General features: G+C 35.9%; 1 protein-coding gene across 1 annotated transcript in view; it reads left to right on the forward strand.

The window, feature by feature from the left end:
- LOC109376190 (dynein heavy chain 14, axonemal-like) overlaps positions 1 to 18,397 on the forward strand; it is a gene marked incomplete at its 3' end in the record, with an annotated part of 144,703 nt that overhangs the window by 122,236 nt on the left and 4,070 nt on the right. The window contains 4 exon segments of the mRNA XM_019631993.1: positions 448 to 472; positions 873 to 962; positions 7,855 to 7,989; positions 11,624 to 11,839. Coding sequence (XP_019487538.1) covers positions 448 to 472; positions 873 to 962; positions 7,855 to 7,989; positions 11,624 to 11,839 — 466 coding nt within the window.

Raw genomic sequence — 18,397 nt, forward strand, 5'->3', positions numbered from 1 at the left:
TTTGGCTGATTTCCTGTGTTTGTTTCCATGTGTTAAGTAGAGCTGCTATATTTTCCTGTCTTAGTAGAGTGGCCTTCTATAGTAGGTGTCTATGGGGATGTGGAGCTCAGCGGCACAGTCTCCTTGGTCACCTGAGCTGAGTGCTCTAGGTGTGTCCCTTGTGTGGATTGTGTGTGCCCTCTTGTTGTAGTTGAGCCTTGATTGCTGCTTGCACATCAATGGGAGGGATTGACCCTCAGGCTGATTAGTTGTGAGGACTGGCCATGACTACAGTGGAGGAGCTGCTGTGCAGCAGCTGACCCTACGGAGCAGGATTTGCTTCAGCAGGGCTGTGGCGCCTGCCTGGTCTACTTACTCTTTGGGTGTGTCTTTTGTGGAGGTCGTTGGATGGTGTTCCAAGTGGTCTGAAACTGGCCATCAGTATGTTGGTTTGGGGGCCTCTTGCAGGGGAGGAGCTCTGGTGCAGGCCAAGGTCAGCTGCTGCCTATGCCCTGCCTAAGGCCACTTGGTATGAGCTACAAAGTGATCTGCAGATGGTTGCCACTTGTGCTGGGCTTGGAGGTGCCTGGGAGAGGCTAACCTGTGATCTGAGTCCCACAACAGCTAGTTCTTAAATACATCTTAAAGCATGAGTTTTTAAATTTAGGAAGTGTCTATGAATTTGCTAGTGGGTCTGTGAACATAAAATTTGGGTGATTGTATTTTGGGTGGAAAGTAAGTTTTCATTACTCTCAGGTTGGTAAACTAAAAAATGAAGAGCTACAATCTTAAAGTACAGTATTTAGTACTTAGTTAAAAGAGACTTTTGTAGGATTATATATCAAGAGTTTAATTTGCAATGCATTTTAAATCAATGTACTTTTTTCTTTTAGAAAGCAATATCTATTGCAACACAGCATTTGGGCTTACAACAATGGCCAGCTCAGAAAGAAAAAATCATACAGTTTCATAATCAACTTCAGGTAAATATAGAATGACATGTTACCAATTCTTTGCTCCTGGATTTTAATAGGTATGATCAAGGATAAATTGATCATAAAAAGATCATAAAAAGAGAGCTGCTGTCATGTTGTTCAAAGTAAAGTAGTTTATTGATTAACTGTTTACCTAGACTTTGTTATTTGACCCTCACTTTAACTCTTAACAAATTAATTCTTTCCACCTTTATCCCCTTAATACGTAATTTAAAAATCCTATAAAAGTGTAAAAGGTCGAGCTGTTGTTCTCCATCTTAGCTGTAGAGCGTGCAGTGTCACTGGCCCTCATGTGGGATCCGAACCGGGGTCCTGCTGCTCAGAGCTGGCATCCCAAGCCAACTCTTAACCAACATGCCACTCGGCTGGCCCCTGATTATGCATTTTTATATCATATTTCTTTATTGCTTGTATGCATTGCAATTATTCTTGGCTTTTTAGAAACGTTCATGGTGTTCAGGTGGCAGGAGATATTGCTAATGCAGTAAAATGGTTGATGGGGTTTTTTTATGGTTTATTCTTTTGTTCCTATTTTTAGAAATCTTTTCTATCCTGTCTCATAAAGATCTTTTTGGTCTGTGAGAAAGCTGCCCCTCCAGCCCTAATCCTGAGGCCAGACAATTCAATTGCTCCTCGTATGTCCCTGGTGCCTTTCTAGCTGCTGTCCCAGCACTGGAGCTTGGAGTGAGTGAGTCCATCAGTCAGCAAGTCCATGTGTGGGTCTTTTAAGAGTAACGAATACCTGGGACTCCAGTTGCCCTCTGTCTCACTTAGCCACAATCTCTGCTGGTTTTCACAGCCAGAAATTATGGGGGTTTCTCTCCCCAGCACTGGAACCCTGGGCTGGGGAGTCTGGCGTGGGACTGGGACCCTTTGCCTCTCTGGGGAGGCCCTCTGCAGCCAAGATATCCCCCCGTAAATTTTAACTGCAACAGATTCCACAGTGTGTGGCATTTTGCTCCAGAGGAGATTGCTGGCCAGTCTCAGAAACGTCTTAAACTACAAAACTGAAAAGTGAACTAAAGAACCCCAAAAGCCCAGTATATCAGAAAAAGCAATCTGTAGAACATTTGGAAGGAGGCGATATATGATGGCACCCAGTTAATGGCCCCACATGTCTGGCTCTACATTTTGGTGGATTCCTGGGTCCCTGGAGCAGAGTTCGCAAACTGGCTACGTAAGGGCTTCGTGAGACCCACAGGAAGAAGGTAGTGTGTGTGCCATGTGAGCAGGCAACACCATCCTGGCCTAAAGGAGAAATGGGCAAGGGAGCTGAGGGTTCAAAGCCAAGGGAACAGAAGACCAAGAGGGCACAACGTGCAAAGGTGCAGAGTTGTTCCAATGAAGTCCAAGTACAACCTCACTACATGCTCCTCAAACTGGAGGACGCAAAACAAAAGCACCCAACACATCTTTCTGAAGTAAGACATTTGTTGAAAGGTTTGGAAAACCAAGTACTTTAATAAGAACCATCCCCTTCCCGCAGAGCAGGGGAGGGAAGAAGGGCCCCAGGAAAAACAGTCCAGTTTCTGAAGTTTCACCCAGCAGCGAGGGCGGCCTCTCTCGTGCAGAGAACGCCATGGCACTTTGCACACCTCCGTCGTGCGCTGGCCCAAGTCCTCTTGCACGGCTGCCACCTGCAGTTTCCGTCCCGCCTCTGGCCAGTCTCCCCACCATGTGGCTGGGCTCCTTGGACCTCAGCGTTGTCCAGCTCGGCATTTAAAATGCGGGGAGCCTGGCTTGAGCTCCCTTGCCCTGGCATCCAACACCTAAGGCTTTACCTTATTGCATCTACAGTGCCCCTTCTTGGGCAGTAGACAGCAGAGCTTTCTTTAAAAGTTCAGGCATCTCCTAGCCACCCGCCGCCGGCCCTGACTGGTTTCCCCTCGGTTTCCACTGCTGCTGCTGGTGCTGTGGCTGGAGGGAGAGTCTCCAGGGCGACACGGGGGGGTTGGGCTAAGGATGGGGGTGCTGGACCCTGGTCTGTGTATTAGAATGTTTTTCCAGGGGTGGATAGTGTTGGATTTTGAAAAGCCCCTAAGATATGATATGTTTCCACTCCCTCAGCCAAGCAATGGTGCTGCCCTTTGAGAAGCCCTATTTGGGTGTATAGTAAACTAAATTTTATGTAAAATGTTCATTTGAAAGGTATCTACATGCAGTTCTTTAAAACCACCTTGTGCTTATTAATACCATAGGCTAGCTGAGTAGTTCCCTCAGAAAATACTTGCAGGTATTTTGGATACCTTAAGTTTTTGGATTTTTTTAAATAATTGGAACCTTGTTATAAAAAAATTGTAAAAAAAAAAGATATTTTCTATATTTTTTTCCTAAAAGTTTTAGATATTTGCATTTCCCAATTTAAGTTGTCTGGAATTTATTTTTCCTTAAGGTATCTAGTAGGGATCTATTTTTCCCAGATGGATAACCAATTTTCCTCAGACTTTTTCTCACTGATTTGCTGTTTCTATTTCTGTCATGTACCAAGTTTTCATGTCTAATAGTGTGGATTTCTTTATTGATTTTTTTGGGGTCTATATTATATCTTTAACAATACCACACAGTCTTCATTACCATAGCTTTATAATAGGTCCTTATATCTGGTGGTACCAATTGTAAGGGAGGAAAAAGTTATCCTTGACCCTCTTGGGGTCCTTGGCTGGATCTGAAGATTAAACTGAACGTATACAGATTAACAGGAGAAAAGCATACAAATATTATTTAATTTTTACATGTACATGGATGGGAGCCTTCACAAAAGAATGAAGACCCAAAGAGTGACCATAACAGGAAGCTTTTTTACCTTTTAGATAAATAACAAATTTGTGATGAATTGACAAGTCACACGGTTTTGGACAAGGGGTATAGTGAAGAAATAACTAGGAAGATTAGGGTTGGTTTAATAAGGTTTATTTGTACAGCCTCCTCAGCCCCAACTTCCCTGTCTCTGGTGATAAGAAGGTCTTCTTTATTCCTGATACAAGGAAAGTATATTTCACATGGATTTTTATGACCTGTTTCAGGAAAGGAAGATGAGGTGGGGGACATCAGAGTGACCTTGATGCTACTGCCATTTAAAAAAAAAATGTATTCAGCTTAATACATTTAATATGCCAAGGTGGCATATTTTGAGGTAGTGTGTCCTAAGCCCCATCATAATCTTCCATCTTAGTTATTTTTAAGATTCTTGGATCATCAGTCCATTGACTTCCACTAAAAAAAAAATCCTGTTTGGATTTTGATTGGGGTAGAATTGAATTGATAATTATGAGGAGATTTTTCATTTTATGATGTCACATCTTTTCCTCTATGAGTATTCTTGTCAAGATTTTACCCTGCTTGCAAGCTAATAAGTTAGCTTGCCAAAGTTTTATAGTGGCAGAAAATGTTAGACTCCTGTGTCTGAAAAGAACAGCTTATTACTTACAGCAATAGCAGTAGCCATTTTCCCAAGACTTAATTTGCATAGGGTGACACACGGTCAGGTGACATCTGCACCCATGGTTTTTTTTTTTTCAGGAGAAGAACCCCAAGCTTAGGAACCCTCCAATCTAAAAGGGCACTTACTACCACCAAACATTCCTAGGCTTTGCTCCTGAAAGAGATACTATCTTTTCTATTGGAACAGCAGATAAATCTGTCCACCATCCTGATAGGGAACGCTGTCTCTACCAAAATTGTTTGCTATGTGAACATCCTTGAAAAGGTAGTCCTAAACAAAGCTGTCAATACTTCCACTCAGAGGCATGTGCAAATGTCAGAGACCTATAAGAAGTCGTCTCCCACCAATACCCATCCCTTGTTTATACACTGTCTTGGTCTCTGGTGAATTTTCCTTGAGTATTCCACTCTGCTGACCTCTCTGATTAATCTGACTGACAGGGGCTGAGACCACATCCATTCTGTTTATCTCACACAGCATGTAATTAAAGCTTTTATCAATAGGACTATAAACAGGATGAGGCGAACCTAAAATATTAATTTCAGCCATGCCCACCCCAAGGTCCCAGGTCCAAAAAGCTGAACAAATCCGATAAGCTGTTAGAATGTACCCTACAAAGCCAGGTGGGTTTCTCCTTCAGTTTCTTTTCTGACTCTATGTCTTAGTCTGAAGCATTAATCCTGGTACAGCAAGCAGCAAGATTATCACTTGCACAGACTTGCCTTGGCCCACAAGGATAAAGTGTCTAGTTCAATTCTTCCATTTAAAACAATTCTTGCCAGTGAGTTGAAACTGATCTGAATGCCTTTCAGGAACACAGTGATGTTTCCTTGAACCCTGAATTTTTAACACTCTTATAACCACCTCTAAGGTTCAAGCTGTGTTGTTTTGGGAAGGGAGGCAAGTTAAGGCCTGGCCTCTCCATAAGAAGTACAGTCCTAAGGGTACACTTGGTACCCTTGGAAAGAAAGTGTTTATCTTAGTGGTTGGGTTCCCTAAATGAGACCTACATCAGTTCAAGAGGGAGAGGAGATACAAGTTGACAGGGCTCCAACGTGGGTTCTCCATTCAGTTCTAATAATTAAGTCTAATTCTTTTTTTGTTTTGGAGTGACTGTTTGAAAACAATCAGTCCAATCTAACCTAGTTGCCATATCATCAGCCAGCTGGCATTTGTCTGACCCATGGAATAAGTGAGCAATGGAGATAGTGATAGAGAAGATATCCAAGATATCTTGACGTGTTGACAAGTATTGGGTTGTCGGAAAAGTCATGACGTATTTTTTCTATGTTTTTCTTTGCAAAAATGGGTCATGACTTTTCCGACAACCCAATATTTTGCCTGGAGGGGTGCAAGAGCTGAGGCCACCCCCTACTGTTTCTTATAGACCTCTCAATAAAGTTAAGGGGAGTGACAGTTAAATCATGGTCAGTTCCATATGGCAGGGGATGGCAGTCACAGCGGCCAGTTAAAGGTTCCTGCAGTTGTTTGGGATATCCACACAAGGGCATTTTCCTTCGTGAGGAAGGTTAGAGAGAGCGTTCTGAAAGACAGAAGATCTGCAATATTCCTCACTCCCTGTGTATTCCATGCGCTGAGGTGTTTCCTCCCTAGGTGTCTGGGGTTTTGCTGTTCTTGCACAGCCACAAAATTGGTATGTCTTATTTCAGTAATTTTAACCATAATTATTTTCCAAACATCCCCTATGTGGACCCAGACCTTTCATCCGGAAGGGCTAGATATAAGAGGGACAAAGCCATTTTTATAAAACTTAGAGTGAACCATTATATCCCCGACTTAGGCCTGCATGGGCCACTACAGAAGGTCTCAGCAGGCAGTGTGCTCAGACAAGGAGTCACAAAGGACGTTATGATCTAAGACCATGTCAGTCCAAGAGAACTCAGGTAGTTGAACCAGAATGAAATTTGAATCCCTTAGGCCCCATTTTGGAATGTGTGCCAATCAGGATGGCCTGGGGTTGTCAGTAGGGGAAAGAAAGAAGTGCCGTGGCCAGGAATGGTCAGGACTGAATCCCATATTTTCAAAATAGGTCAATGTAATATCCCATCTCGCCCATGCTGATAATTACCCAGGAAGGCGAGGAAAGGAAATGATCCCTTCCCTTGTACACCCACATTTAATGCCCAAACTTCCTTGGTAAGGTATGTGGAGAAAGAGAAGGTAAGGGAGATAAACTCTGAGATCTTTTTGAGTCCATTTTTGAGAAAGCTGTTCCGATGCTCAGCAATGCTGGATGCCTGTGGAAAGTTCATGAAATAACTTGACCATCAGCTCACTGTTGAGTGACTTGTGATGAAAGGTCTACCATTGTCAGATTACAGATGGTCTAGACATCCAAACACATGATACACATTAGTTTCAAGAGACATATTTCTATGGCTGGAGTTAGCTGATTGGGCTGGAACAGCAACGCCATAACTTGAAATAGTGTCTGTATCAGGGAGGCACCACTGATAGCCCCGAGAGAGGGGATTAAAGATCTGATGTAGTATCTTCCAGGAGTATTTGGGGTTCATTCATACCCTGTGCAGTATGGCTTCCCCACTTTGAGATAACTGTGTCAGCTTTTGTCAGGAGTCACAAGTCTGGAATGCAGTAATAGCCCCTGCGCCATGAACACACACGCTTTCATTTATGTGGCCTATAATAGTGACCATGTCGCCACATCCAGTAGGATGTTGAATCCAGACAGCGGTCATGGCAGTCTGGGAAGGGCAGGCTCAGTCAGCTTGATTCTGGGTCATCTCACCAAAGAATGGGTCCTTACCATGGGCCCTGATCACATGGTTTGATCACCAGCCACCATTTGTTCCCACAGTTCACAGCCCCAAAGAGAGTTATCTTTAATCTTCTAGTATGTAATTTTCCAAGTGGCAGCCCAATTAACTAGGCCACGGCAAAACCAAGGGTCAGAGTTCTTCCCAGTGAGCAGAACGAACAAGTCCGCTGTTGGTTCTTCGTAGCTGGCTGAGGCTGACCAGCAAGAGCCTCTAGGCTTCAGCTTAGCTGAACCATCATAAACCAAACCAAGGCATTTATGGGAATCTCTGTGTATCAAGATCTCCATTGAGCCAGCAGTCAGAACTCAAAAGAGAAAAGCAAAGCCCAGATAAATCTTATTACAGAAGTCAATTGTACAGAAAGGTACAGGAATAAAGGAGAATTGGAAAGTGAGATAAAATAGTCAAATATCAAGAATTGGACATTATTCTTTTAATTTTAAAATTTGGAGGTTCCTGGTAATTTTAACATTAGCCTAGTCAATAAAAACAATGGATTACAATGGATTGAGCAATAATTTGAAGGAAGGATCGGTGGATATAGTTAGAGATGTATTTGTAAATAACCTTCATGTTTCAGCTTAGCTGAACTGTTAGTAAACCAGAATTAAACCATAAACCTGCAATTTTGTTTCAGGCTTGTGTTGGTGTGATGTTAGTGGGCCCAACAGGTGGAGGAAAGACGACAGTCAGAAGAATTTTAGGAAGAGCATTAATATTATTACCAAATGAAAGTTTATTATTGATCGAAGAAAGAGACTCTCTTTCCCAGGTAAATGTTCTACAAAACAAAATATTTCTCTATTTGTTGAGATCTTATTTTATATTTAAGTTACATTTTATGTCCTTTTTGCATAAGTATGTTTTTTACTTGTTAAATTGATTGTTAGGGATTTTGTAATCAGGAAATCATTGTAGTGAATGGGATTTTTTTTTTTAATCTCAAACTGGTAATTGCTAGTATAAAAGTGCTTTTGTGTGTTTATTTTGTATTTAGTCACCTTACTTAATGGACTGGTAAATTCTAATTATTTTTAGGTAATCAATTGAATCATCTTCAAATGAATATAATTTTGTCTCTTTTCTAATATTTATATAACTTATATTCTTATTGCATTGATTAACCCTCCAAGACTATATTAACTATAATATCTTGTTTCTTACATTATCTGGAATGCAGTTAATATTTCTGCATTTAATATGATGTTTGCTCTTAGTCTACAATAAATATTCTTTATCATACTTTTGAAATTTTCTTCTATTCTCGTTATACTTTGGGTTTTGACTCCTAGAATTTATGAAATGATTTTTAGCATCTATTTTATATATTTAACTGGTTAATATACTTAGCTATGTTGATAGATTTACTAATGTTAAATTGTCCTTGAATTCCTAGAGTAACTCCTACTTTTTCATGATATATTTTTATTCAATACAAAGTTAGACTCCAATACATGTTTTGTGCTTCAGTTGTCATATTTACAGATTCACTGATGGTAATTATTCCAAAAGCCTTAGACAGTGATGTGGACTTTTTCTTTTCAGTTGGTGTGCACCTTCAAACTCATTCACGTGGCAGTGCATAATCCTTTATTGTTTTCTCTTTCTTAACTCCCCTTATCAACAGATCTTAACTAGTTCTTAAGTAATTATTGTAATTAATGAAAGGTGAATTATGACAGTAATAATAATAACTAATATTTATGTTTTATTAAATATGGACCAAATATTGAATTTTTACTTGAGTTATCTCATTTAATCCTCAAAACAACCCTGTGGGCAAGAATTTGTTTTATTAAAAGCAGTTTTCTTAATTACAAAAGAAGTATGTACAATTGTGAGAAATTTGGAAAATGCAAAAATATAAAGAAATAATTACTTAGAATAACTGCAAATAATTTTGCTGTATTTTCTTTTATTCTTTTTCCTATATTAAATATGTTTTGAAATAATTAAGGTAGTACTGTGTATAAATTATCTCAATTTTTCTAATGTTAGCATTTTCACCTAGTATTATATGCTAAGAATTAACCCCATGTCATTAAAAACTTCATTCCAATAACTGTATTCTGTATATGTGACTATACTATAATTAAGAATTCTCTCATGTTTAATATTTTTAAATTGGGTTTTAAAAAATATATAATTATAACAAAAATATGTAGGCTGATGGCAGAACCTTAGGTAATGGAATTGCTTTTATCTTTCTCCTTAGTTCATGACTTTCTCCTAACTGGTCTGTTGAAAACCTTTATTTTATTTTAGTTTAGTTCAATTTTATCTCCTAACCTTCACTTCCATTCCCTCTTCATCATAGGAACCCTCTCTAAAGTTTTTACTCTATGCTCATATATATGTATATATACTTTAAAAATGCCTACCCAGGAATGGGATTGCTTTGTGGTGGGGTATAATTTTGCCATGTATTGAAAGGTGAAATTGAGGTGAAATTTACGTATCATATAATTTGCCGTTTTAAGCTGTACAAATCAGTAACATTTAGGACATTCACAATGTTGTGCAATTTCCATCTCTCTCTAGTTTCAAAACCTTTTCATCATCCCAGGAGAACATCCCCTACCCATTAAGAAATCTTTGCCTATTACCTTCTCTTTTCTTTTCCTGGAACCACTGATTGGGTTTCTGTCTCTGGATTTGTCTATTTAGGGTATTTCATATAAAAGGAATTATAAAATACGTGACTTCTTGTGTCTGATTGCTTTCACTTAGCATGATTTTTGAGGTTTATCCGAGTTGTAGCATATATCAGTACTTCATTTCATTTTATGGCTGAATAGTATTTCATTGTATGGAGTGTTTGTTTATCCTTTCATCACAGTTTGTTCATTCCTGCTTTGATGGATCTTTGGGTCGTTTCCCCTTTTAGCTATTATGAATAATGCCGCTGTAAAACACTCTTAAAGTTTTTAAGCAGACGTGTTTTCTTTTCTCTTGGATTTATACCTATGAGTGAAATTGCTAGGTCATGTGGTAATTCTGTGTTTAACTTTATGAGGAAGCACCAAACTGTTCTCCAGAGCAGCTGCACCACTTTAAATTATCACTGGCAATGTGTCTACATCCTCATCAATACTTGTTTTCTCCATTCTAGAGAGTGTGAAGTGATATCTCATAGCGGTTTTTATTTTCATTTCCTTAATGGCTAATGGATTTTGACTACCTTTTCATGTGTTGGCCATTTGTATATCTCCTTTGGAGGAATATCTATTCACATCTTTTGTCCATTTTTAAATTGGATTGTTTGTTTTTTTGTTGTAGAGTTGGAAGAGTTTTTATATATATATATATATATATATATATATATATATATATAATATTATATATATAGTCAGCATAAAAAATCCTTATCAGATCTATGATTTGCAAATATTTTCTCATTTTGTTTAGTTCTTTGGCCCTGGTTTTCTTTATCTCTCTGAGAATAATTTAAGACAGTTAATTTAAAGACTTATGTCTAGTATGTCCAATGCCTGAGTTTCCTCAAGGATGGTTTCTCTCAATTTATTTTGTCCTTTGAATGGACCATGTTTTCATGTTTCTTTGTAGGCATAAGATTATTTGTTGAAAATTGGGCATTTGTAAAAACAAGCCACCTTTCCCAGCCTTTACAGGCTTGCTCTGTGCTGGGATAGTTCTTCACTGATTAGCTGGGCCTACTCTGAACCTAAGGATCAGCCTGAGATGAAAGTTTAGGGTCTTCTCAGGTCGTTTTGGTACATTCATCTAGACTGGGTCTGTGTGTGGCTTTCCTCTGTATATATTCCGTGTATATTTCTCTGATATATAACTGCTTTTGAATGTCGTAATTTCCCAAGGATTCCTATCCTACCTTCTCTCCTAGGGTCTCCAGCCACAATCTCTTGTCTTAGGTTCCTTTGGGTCTATAGTCTTCCTGCAGTTTTTATAAGACGTGCCTGCCACTTTTGCTACCTGAGATCTGAGATAGGTGGAACAGACCCCAGTTGTTCAGGCAGCCCCCGGACAGGTGAGAATGTTGCAAGTAAGGCCTGCTTGAGTGCAGATGCTGACCTAAAGCTTAGAACTATGTCTTACTCTCTCTCACCTCTACATCCAACCCTGGTTCCAGACACAGCACATACCCGCTCATTCAGTGTGTTCCTGGATTAGGCACAGTGGGATTTTTTTTCTTTATTTTTCTAGGAATATTATTTATAATAACTAGAATTTTAAAAACTAAAGATTTGAATATTATGGCTCATTTTAATACATCAATTTTTGCTGTTCCTTACAAATTACTACCTTTATACAGAATCTTTCTTTGGAGTGAAAGACCTCTCCTAAAACTCTTTGGTAATAACAATGCAAAAAATTAAATAATTGTACCATAGTTAAAGTCTTTAAAAACCACACTGTTTTTTTCTCAGATTTCAGGAATAAAAGGAAGAGTAGATATTTGTGTGTTAAATCCAAAGTGTATTACTCTTGATGAACTATATGGACACCTGGATCCTAATACTATGGAGTGGACTGATGGATTATTATCATCAACAATTCGAAATTATGTATATTTTAACACTACAGGGAATTCAAAGAAAGACAGTGATCTTAGACCAAAGTCAAGAATCTCGGATTTATCTGATGTAAGTTTAGTATGGAATGATTATTTTAATTTGATTATTGTGTATTATTTCATTGTTTATCTAAAGACGAATATTAAAGCATCATTAGATACTTACTAGGGTAAAAGTACATTATGATCACCTAAAAAAAAAAATAGAAAAATTGTAAGCTATAAAAAAACCAGAAAATATGCCATTGTGTTTTAAAATGGTCAGCAAACAATTAAATGCTTTTAAAGGGACACAAAGTAGATTAAGTATAAGTGGAGGATGACCTAGTGATTCAAATATCTGACACAAAATTCATCAAAGAATAAACATAAATAGCAAAAAAAATTGAAACCATGTATTTTCATTAGTAATAGAGATTGCTAGTGAATTGCATCAGCTAAAATATGTTTAACAAAAAGATATTTTGAACCAGAGATTAGTGAAGATTTTTTTTTTAAATAGAAAAATAATATTACATAATTACAAGGTTATGAAATAGAAGTTCATACATATTTGGGGAATACATACTGAGATTTTTAACTAGACATTTCTTTTGATTTAGAAATCTAATAATTTATCCTAAGGAAATAAAAATTTATTGGATTTTTACTATTTTTGATATTGATATGAGAATGTTGTCTATGTTCAAAAGTAATTATTCATTTGTCATCTGTGCTAATTTATTTTCCACAATCCGTGAAAATAAGTTTATCAGTGTGTTCTTTTGTAGATTCTAAGTTTTCAGTTACACCTTTCCCTAGTTTAAGATTATTCTGGCATATTGATGGTTATTTAATAGCAAATATATAATAAACTTTTAAATCTTTAATGTGTATAATTTATTTTGGTGTAAATTATTAACTTAGTTTTTCCCGGATGGAAAATTGTCCTTACACAATTGAATAAGTCATGTCTTTCCCACTAATATATAAAAGGATAATAAATGCCCTTATGTATGTAGGACCCTCTACCTTCTTTACTCTGCCCCTCCATTTAAATAGAAAAATGACACAATTTTAAATATTGTGGCTTTGAATAGGTTTTAATATCCAGAAGAGCCAAGGCATCTTTAGTGTTATTTTGTTGTTGTTGTTTTTTTGTTGTTGTTGTTTTCTTCAGTGTTAGTTTTCAAATTTTATTTCATAGCTATTCTGCAATTTGTGTTTGATTTCCTCTTTGATGCAAAAATTGTTTAAGAAAGATTATTTTTAAGTATTCAGGTAGTAGTATCTTTATGTTGTTGTTGGCTTTATTATTAAGTTATAGTTTTATTGCATTGAGATTAGAGTTTATTGTCTCTAATATTTCTCTTATTTTTAACATATTTTAAGATTTACTTTATAGCCTATATATGGTTAATTTTTAGGACTTTGGGCCTATGAAAAGGTGATTCTTTGTTTTCAGGGTATAGTAAAAGATACAGATACAGATGAATCAATTAGACCTGCCTTATTGAGTTTTTTAGGTCTTTTGTATCCTTAATTATTTTAATTTATTTCATCTACCAGTACTGAGAGAGATCAGTCTTCTAAGACTGTTCTTATTTTCTTTTTCTTTTTCTATTATTATTGCTTTTAATTTATGCTACTTTGTAAATATTTATAACTGCTAGATCTTCATTTCAGATTGTTTCCTTTCTCATTATAAAATCCTATTTTTTATCTCATTTAATGTTTTTTGCCCTGATTGCCATAGCTGCTTTGTTTTTTCTTTTTCAATTTTTTGCCAACCTGGTATGCTTTTACTTGTTGTCCTACAACCTAAGTTATTTTTAAAAGAGCTATCTCACACACACATGATATTGTTGGTACTAAATATTTTTCTTTCTGTAGGCAAGCTTATTGATGATAACATATTTTGAGCTTGTCATTTGTGTAATATAATAATTATATTTAAGTTTTTCTGTTTGTGTTTTTTTTTCTTTGATTTGTTTGTGTGTTCCTTCTGATAATTTGGGAGATTAGTCTATTTTTGTTCTTCTGTGTGTTACTTTTATAGCTATGTTTTTATATAATACCATGAATCCTCCATTTAGAGGGCATTTGGATGGCATCTATTGCCACTTCATCATATATGTAATGATGAAGTTAGTATACTTTTACTTCCTTCCTCCAGCTTCATTGTTTCTCCTCCTACCTCCTGATTTTGGCAAATTATATTATTATTTTATTGTGAATTTTTCTTGTGTTCACTATTTAACTGTAAATATACCTGTGATTGTATATTTCACCCTTCAAGTTTAAATCATTATTTTGAACCACCATTACCCGGCTTTTAGATGAAAGCATGAACATGACTACTCACTTTTTCTCAACAGCCAACTTTTACTAAATATATTATTATTGTTCCGTTGTGACAGTTTACATCTGTACTCTTCACAGTAACCATGATTTTGGGTACAAAGATTCATTAGGGTAGAGATAATAATTCTTCCTAGTTGAGCTACAAATTAAATGCAGTTTAATCAAAATACCATCAAGTTTTGTTTAAAACAGCTTTATTGAGATTTCATTCAGATACCATAAAATTTACCTATCAGTGTGTACAGTTCCTTGGTTTTTAGTATATTCACGGAGTTTTTTGTGACCATGATGATGACCTAATATTAGAACATTTTCGTTACTCCAAATATAAACTTAATAATCATTAGCATTCATTCTCCATTCCCAAACCACCACCGCTCTCAGCCCTAGGAATACATTAATATATTTTCTGTCAATAGATTTACCTATCCTGGACATTTCATATAAATTTGATCATATAATATATAGTCTTTTGTTACAGGCTTCTCTCATTTAATGGTATTTTCAAGATACAGCCGTATTGTATCATGTAGCAGGATTTGTTATTGTTTATTGCTGAATAGTATTTTTTTTTAATTAAAGTTTATTGGGGTGACAATGGTTAGTAAAGTTACATAAGTTTCAGGTGTACTATTCTGTAATACATCATCTATATATCACACTGTGTGTTCACCACCCAGAGTCAGTTCTCCTTCCATCACCATATATTTGATCCCATTTACCCTCATCTACCACCCTCACTTCCCCCTTACCCTCTGGTAACTGCTAAACTATTGTCTATTTCTATGAGTTTTTGTTTCTTTGTTTTGTCTTGTTCCTTTGTTGCTTTCAGTTTTATATCCCACATATCAGTGAAATATGGTTCTTGACTTTTTCTGTCTGACTTATTTCATTCAGCATAATATTTGTCTGGATAAATCACATTTTGTTTATCCATCAGTTGGTAGACACATGAGTTGTTTCCATTGTTGTGTGAGCATAGGCTTTTATTTCTCTTGTGTATATACCTCATAGTTTAACATTTTGATAAACTGCCAAACGGTTTTCCAGAGGAGTTGCACCATCTCATTTTCTCTGCATCCTCACCAACACTTGTTATTACCTGCATTTTTGTAATAGCTAATAATATTTAGCATTTTTCATATGCTAATTGGTCATTTGTATAGCTTCTTTGGAGGAATGCCTATTCAGAGTCCTTACTCATTTTAATTGAATTACTTGTCTTTTAATTATTGAGTTTTAAGAGTTTTTAAAAAATATATTCTGGATATAAGGTCCTTATCAGATATATGATTTGCAAATATTTTCTCTCACTCTGTGGGTTGTCTTTTCATTTTCTTGATGGTATCCTTTGAAATGCGAAATTTTTAACCCTGATGAAGTCCAGTCTATATTTTCTTTTGTCACATGTCCTTTTGGTATCACATTTTAAGAAAGCTTTGTGTAATGCAGTCACAAAGACTTTCTCCTAGATTTTATTCTAAAAGTTTTATAGTTTTGACTTTATATTTAGGTCTCTGATCTATTTTGAGTTAATTTTTATGTATGTTGTAAGGAAGGGAACCCACTTCATTTTTTTGCATGTGGATATCTAGTTGTTCCAGCGCCATTTTTTGAAATGATTATTTTTTTCCCTGTTAAGTTGCCTTGTCACCCTTGTCAAAAGCGAACTGATCATAAATGTAGGGATATATTTCCGGACACTTAATTCTGTTCCATTGATCTATATGTATGTCTATCCTTAATGCAAATACCACACTGATTACAAAGATTTGTAGTAAGTTTTGAAATAGAGAAGTGAGGTTTTTTAAAGGTCATGACAAACTAATTCTAAAATTTCCATAGAAGAACCAAAGTGCATGACATTCCTGAATTTAAAAAAAAAGTGGGTGGTGAAACCTGCCAGATGTCAGAGTTGTCATAAAATTAGAGTAAAACAAGCTACTATTAGTGCGAAAAAAAAAAGGCAGTTCTAAACTATTACGTGCCTGTGACATAAAGTAAAAATGCATAAAGAAAAAGTTGACAGAATTTCATAGAGAAATTGACAAATCTGAATCTAGTGAAAAATTTTATGGCATCTTTCTCAACAATCACTAGAGAAAGAACATGATAAAGTGAATGTGATAAAATTCTTTATACTAATGATCACAAGTTAATAAAAATAGGAAATATTCTGCAAACAATGGCAAAAATCTATAAAAATAGATTGGAATAAATGTAAAAAAAAAAAAAAAGGCACTTGTCCTGTGGGAGGTAGTGGAGGGTGGCATGAAAATCTATACAGTTGTCAAATTTTGACTAAATTAATATGTAATGTCTTTCCAACCAAAACACCTTTTTAAAACATTGAATGAAAAGATTTAAAGTTTATTTGGCAGTATAAATGTTCCAAGAGTTCAAAGAAAATCTGGACAGAAAACCATAGTACTTTAGAATTCTAAAAATGTTCTATATTTATTTTAGAATAAACCCATACTATACTCAAAATAGTGAGGTACAATATTAGGACCACAGTTAATGATAGTTACTAATACTATATTATTGTATATTTGAAAGTTGCTAATTGAGAGTAGATCTTAAATGTCCTCATCACAAGTAAAAACATTTGTAACAATGTGATGATAGATGTTAAGTGGACTTATTGTGATCATTTTGCAATATATACAAATATTGGATCATTAGGTTGTACATCTGAAACTAATACAATATTATATGTCAATTATATTTCAAGAGGAAAAAAGAGGACTCAAAACCTGAAAAAATAAACCAGTAAGGTACTAATGCAAATATGAAACCAAATAGAGTTCAGAAACATATTCAAGAATATATAGGAACTTAATATACAGCTAAAGTAATATTTCTAACCAGTGAGAAAAGCATTCTTTATTTAATCCACTGTTTATATAATTTGCTATTTTCCTATGTGAAAACATAGAAAGACCCTCCCTTCACTCCCTACACAGAAATAAAATTCCAGATGAATTAATAATCTAAATGTAAAAATAAAATTATAAAAATATAATATTTAGGGTCATATTTTCAAAGTTAGGAAGTCCTTAGCTAAGTCTGAGACCCCAAAAATCATAAATCAAAGGATAAAAGGATTTGACTATAAATATAAATAAGGAAACACTTTTTAATAGTTGCCGACACATTAAAGCAAACTAGAGTCTGCAAGAAAATATTTATAACCTATATTATAGGCAATGAGATAATATCCCTAATGTAAAAAAGAGCTTCAAACATGAATAAGAAATGATTAAACAACTAAATGAGGAATGGCTCTGAGTAGAAAATTGATAGATTAAATAAAAGTTGCCAATACACATACGAAAAGATGCTCAGCCTAAGTTTTGTCAAAAAGACTAAAAAATTATAACAATGATAAGCACCATATTTTTTTCTTGTCAAATTTTCAAAACTTAACAATATCGGTAGTTAAAACATTCAGTGTTACCAAAGATGTGCAGACACAAACATTCTTACATCTTGTTGATGGAAGTATTATTGCCACAAGCTTTCAGAAAAAAATCTAGTAGAATTTATTAACGATTAAATTATAATGTTTGACCCACATTTATAAAGATCTAGAGAAAGGAATGTAGTAGAGCGTAATGATGACTTATGTACAGGGGTGATCATTGCAGATTTTTGTAATAGGAATAATAATTGGGAATAGCCTTGGGCTTGCTTATCTTCCTGATGAGGCTGGGGAATTAGAAGGGACTGATCACTGTTGGTTGCATTGCTAGACCCTGGTGCTCAGACCCACGTTTGGTCTCTGTCTTCCTAGCCCACACTGTGCCCGCAGCACAGGTCTAGTGTATGGTCTTCTCTTTTGCTCTTGGTGGGAAAGGAAATCAGTTCCAGTCAGCTGATGATATATTACTCACCCCTGTTGGGGAGATAAATAAATTAGCCCCCCAGGTAATTAAGAGTTAAGGATATGCATCGATCAGAATTTCTCAGAGATTAGTATGAGAGCAACGTGTATTAGGTTCACCTCCAGCGCATATTAGAAATGGAAATTCCTGGGCTCCATCTCAAACTTAAGCAATTACAATTGCCAAGAATGAGGTGTTAGAATCTGAAATTTAACAAGTCCTGCAGTGATTCTTATGTAACCTAAAATTTTAAAACTCTTTTGAAGGAAGGTCTAGGAAAAATATACACCAAAATGTCAACTGTGGTTTTTGTTCATTTGTTTTTTTGTAGGTAGTGGAAATTCAGAGAACTTTTGCTTTCTTCTTTTGCTTTGTTGTATTCTTTGAATATTTTTTTT

The sequence above is a fragment of the Hipposideros armiger genome, unplaced genomic scaffold, assembly GCF_001890085.2.
Source record: "Hipposideros armiger isolate ML-2016 unplaced genomic scaffold, ASM189008v1 scaffold_1060, whole genome shotgun sequence".
Lineage (NCBI taxonomy): Eukaryota > Metazoa > Chordata > Mammalia > Chiroptera > Hipposideridae > Hipposideros > Hipposideros armiger.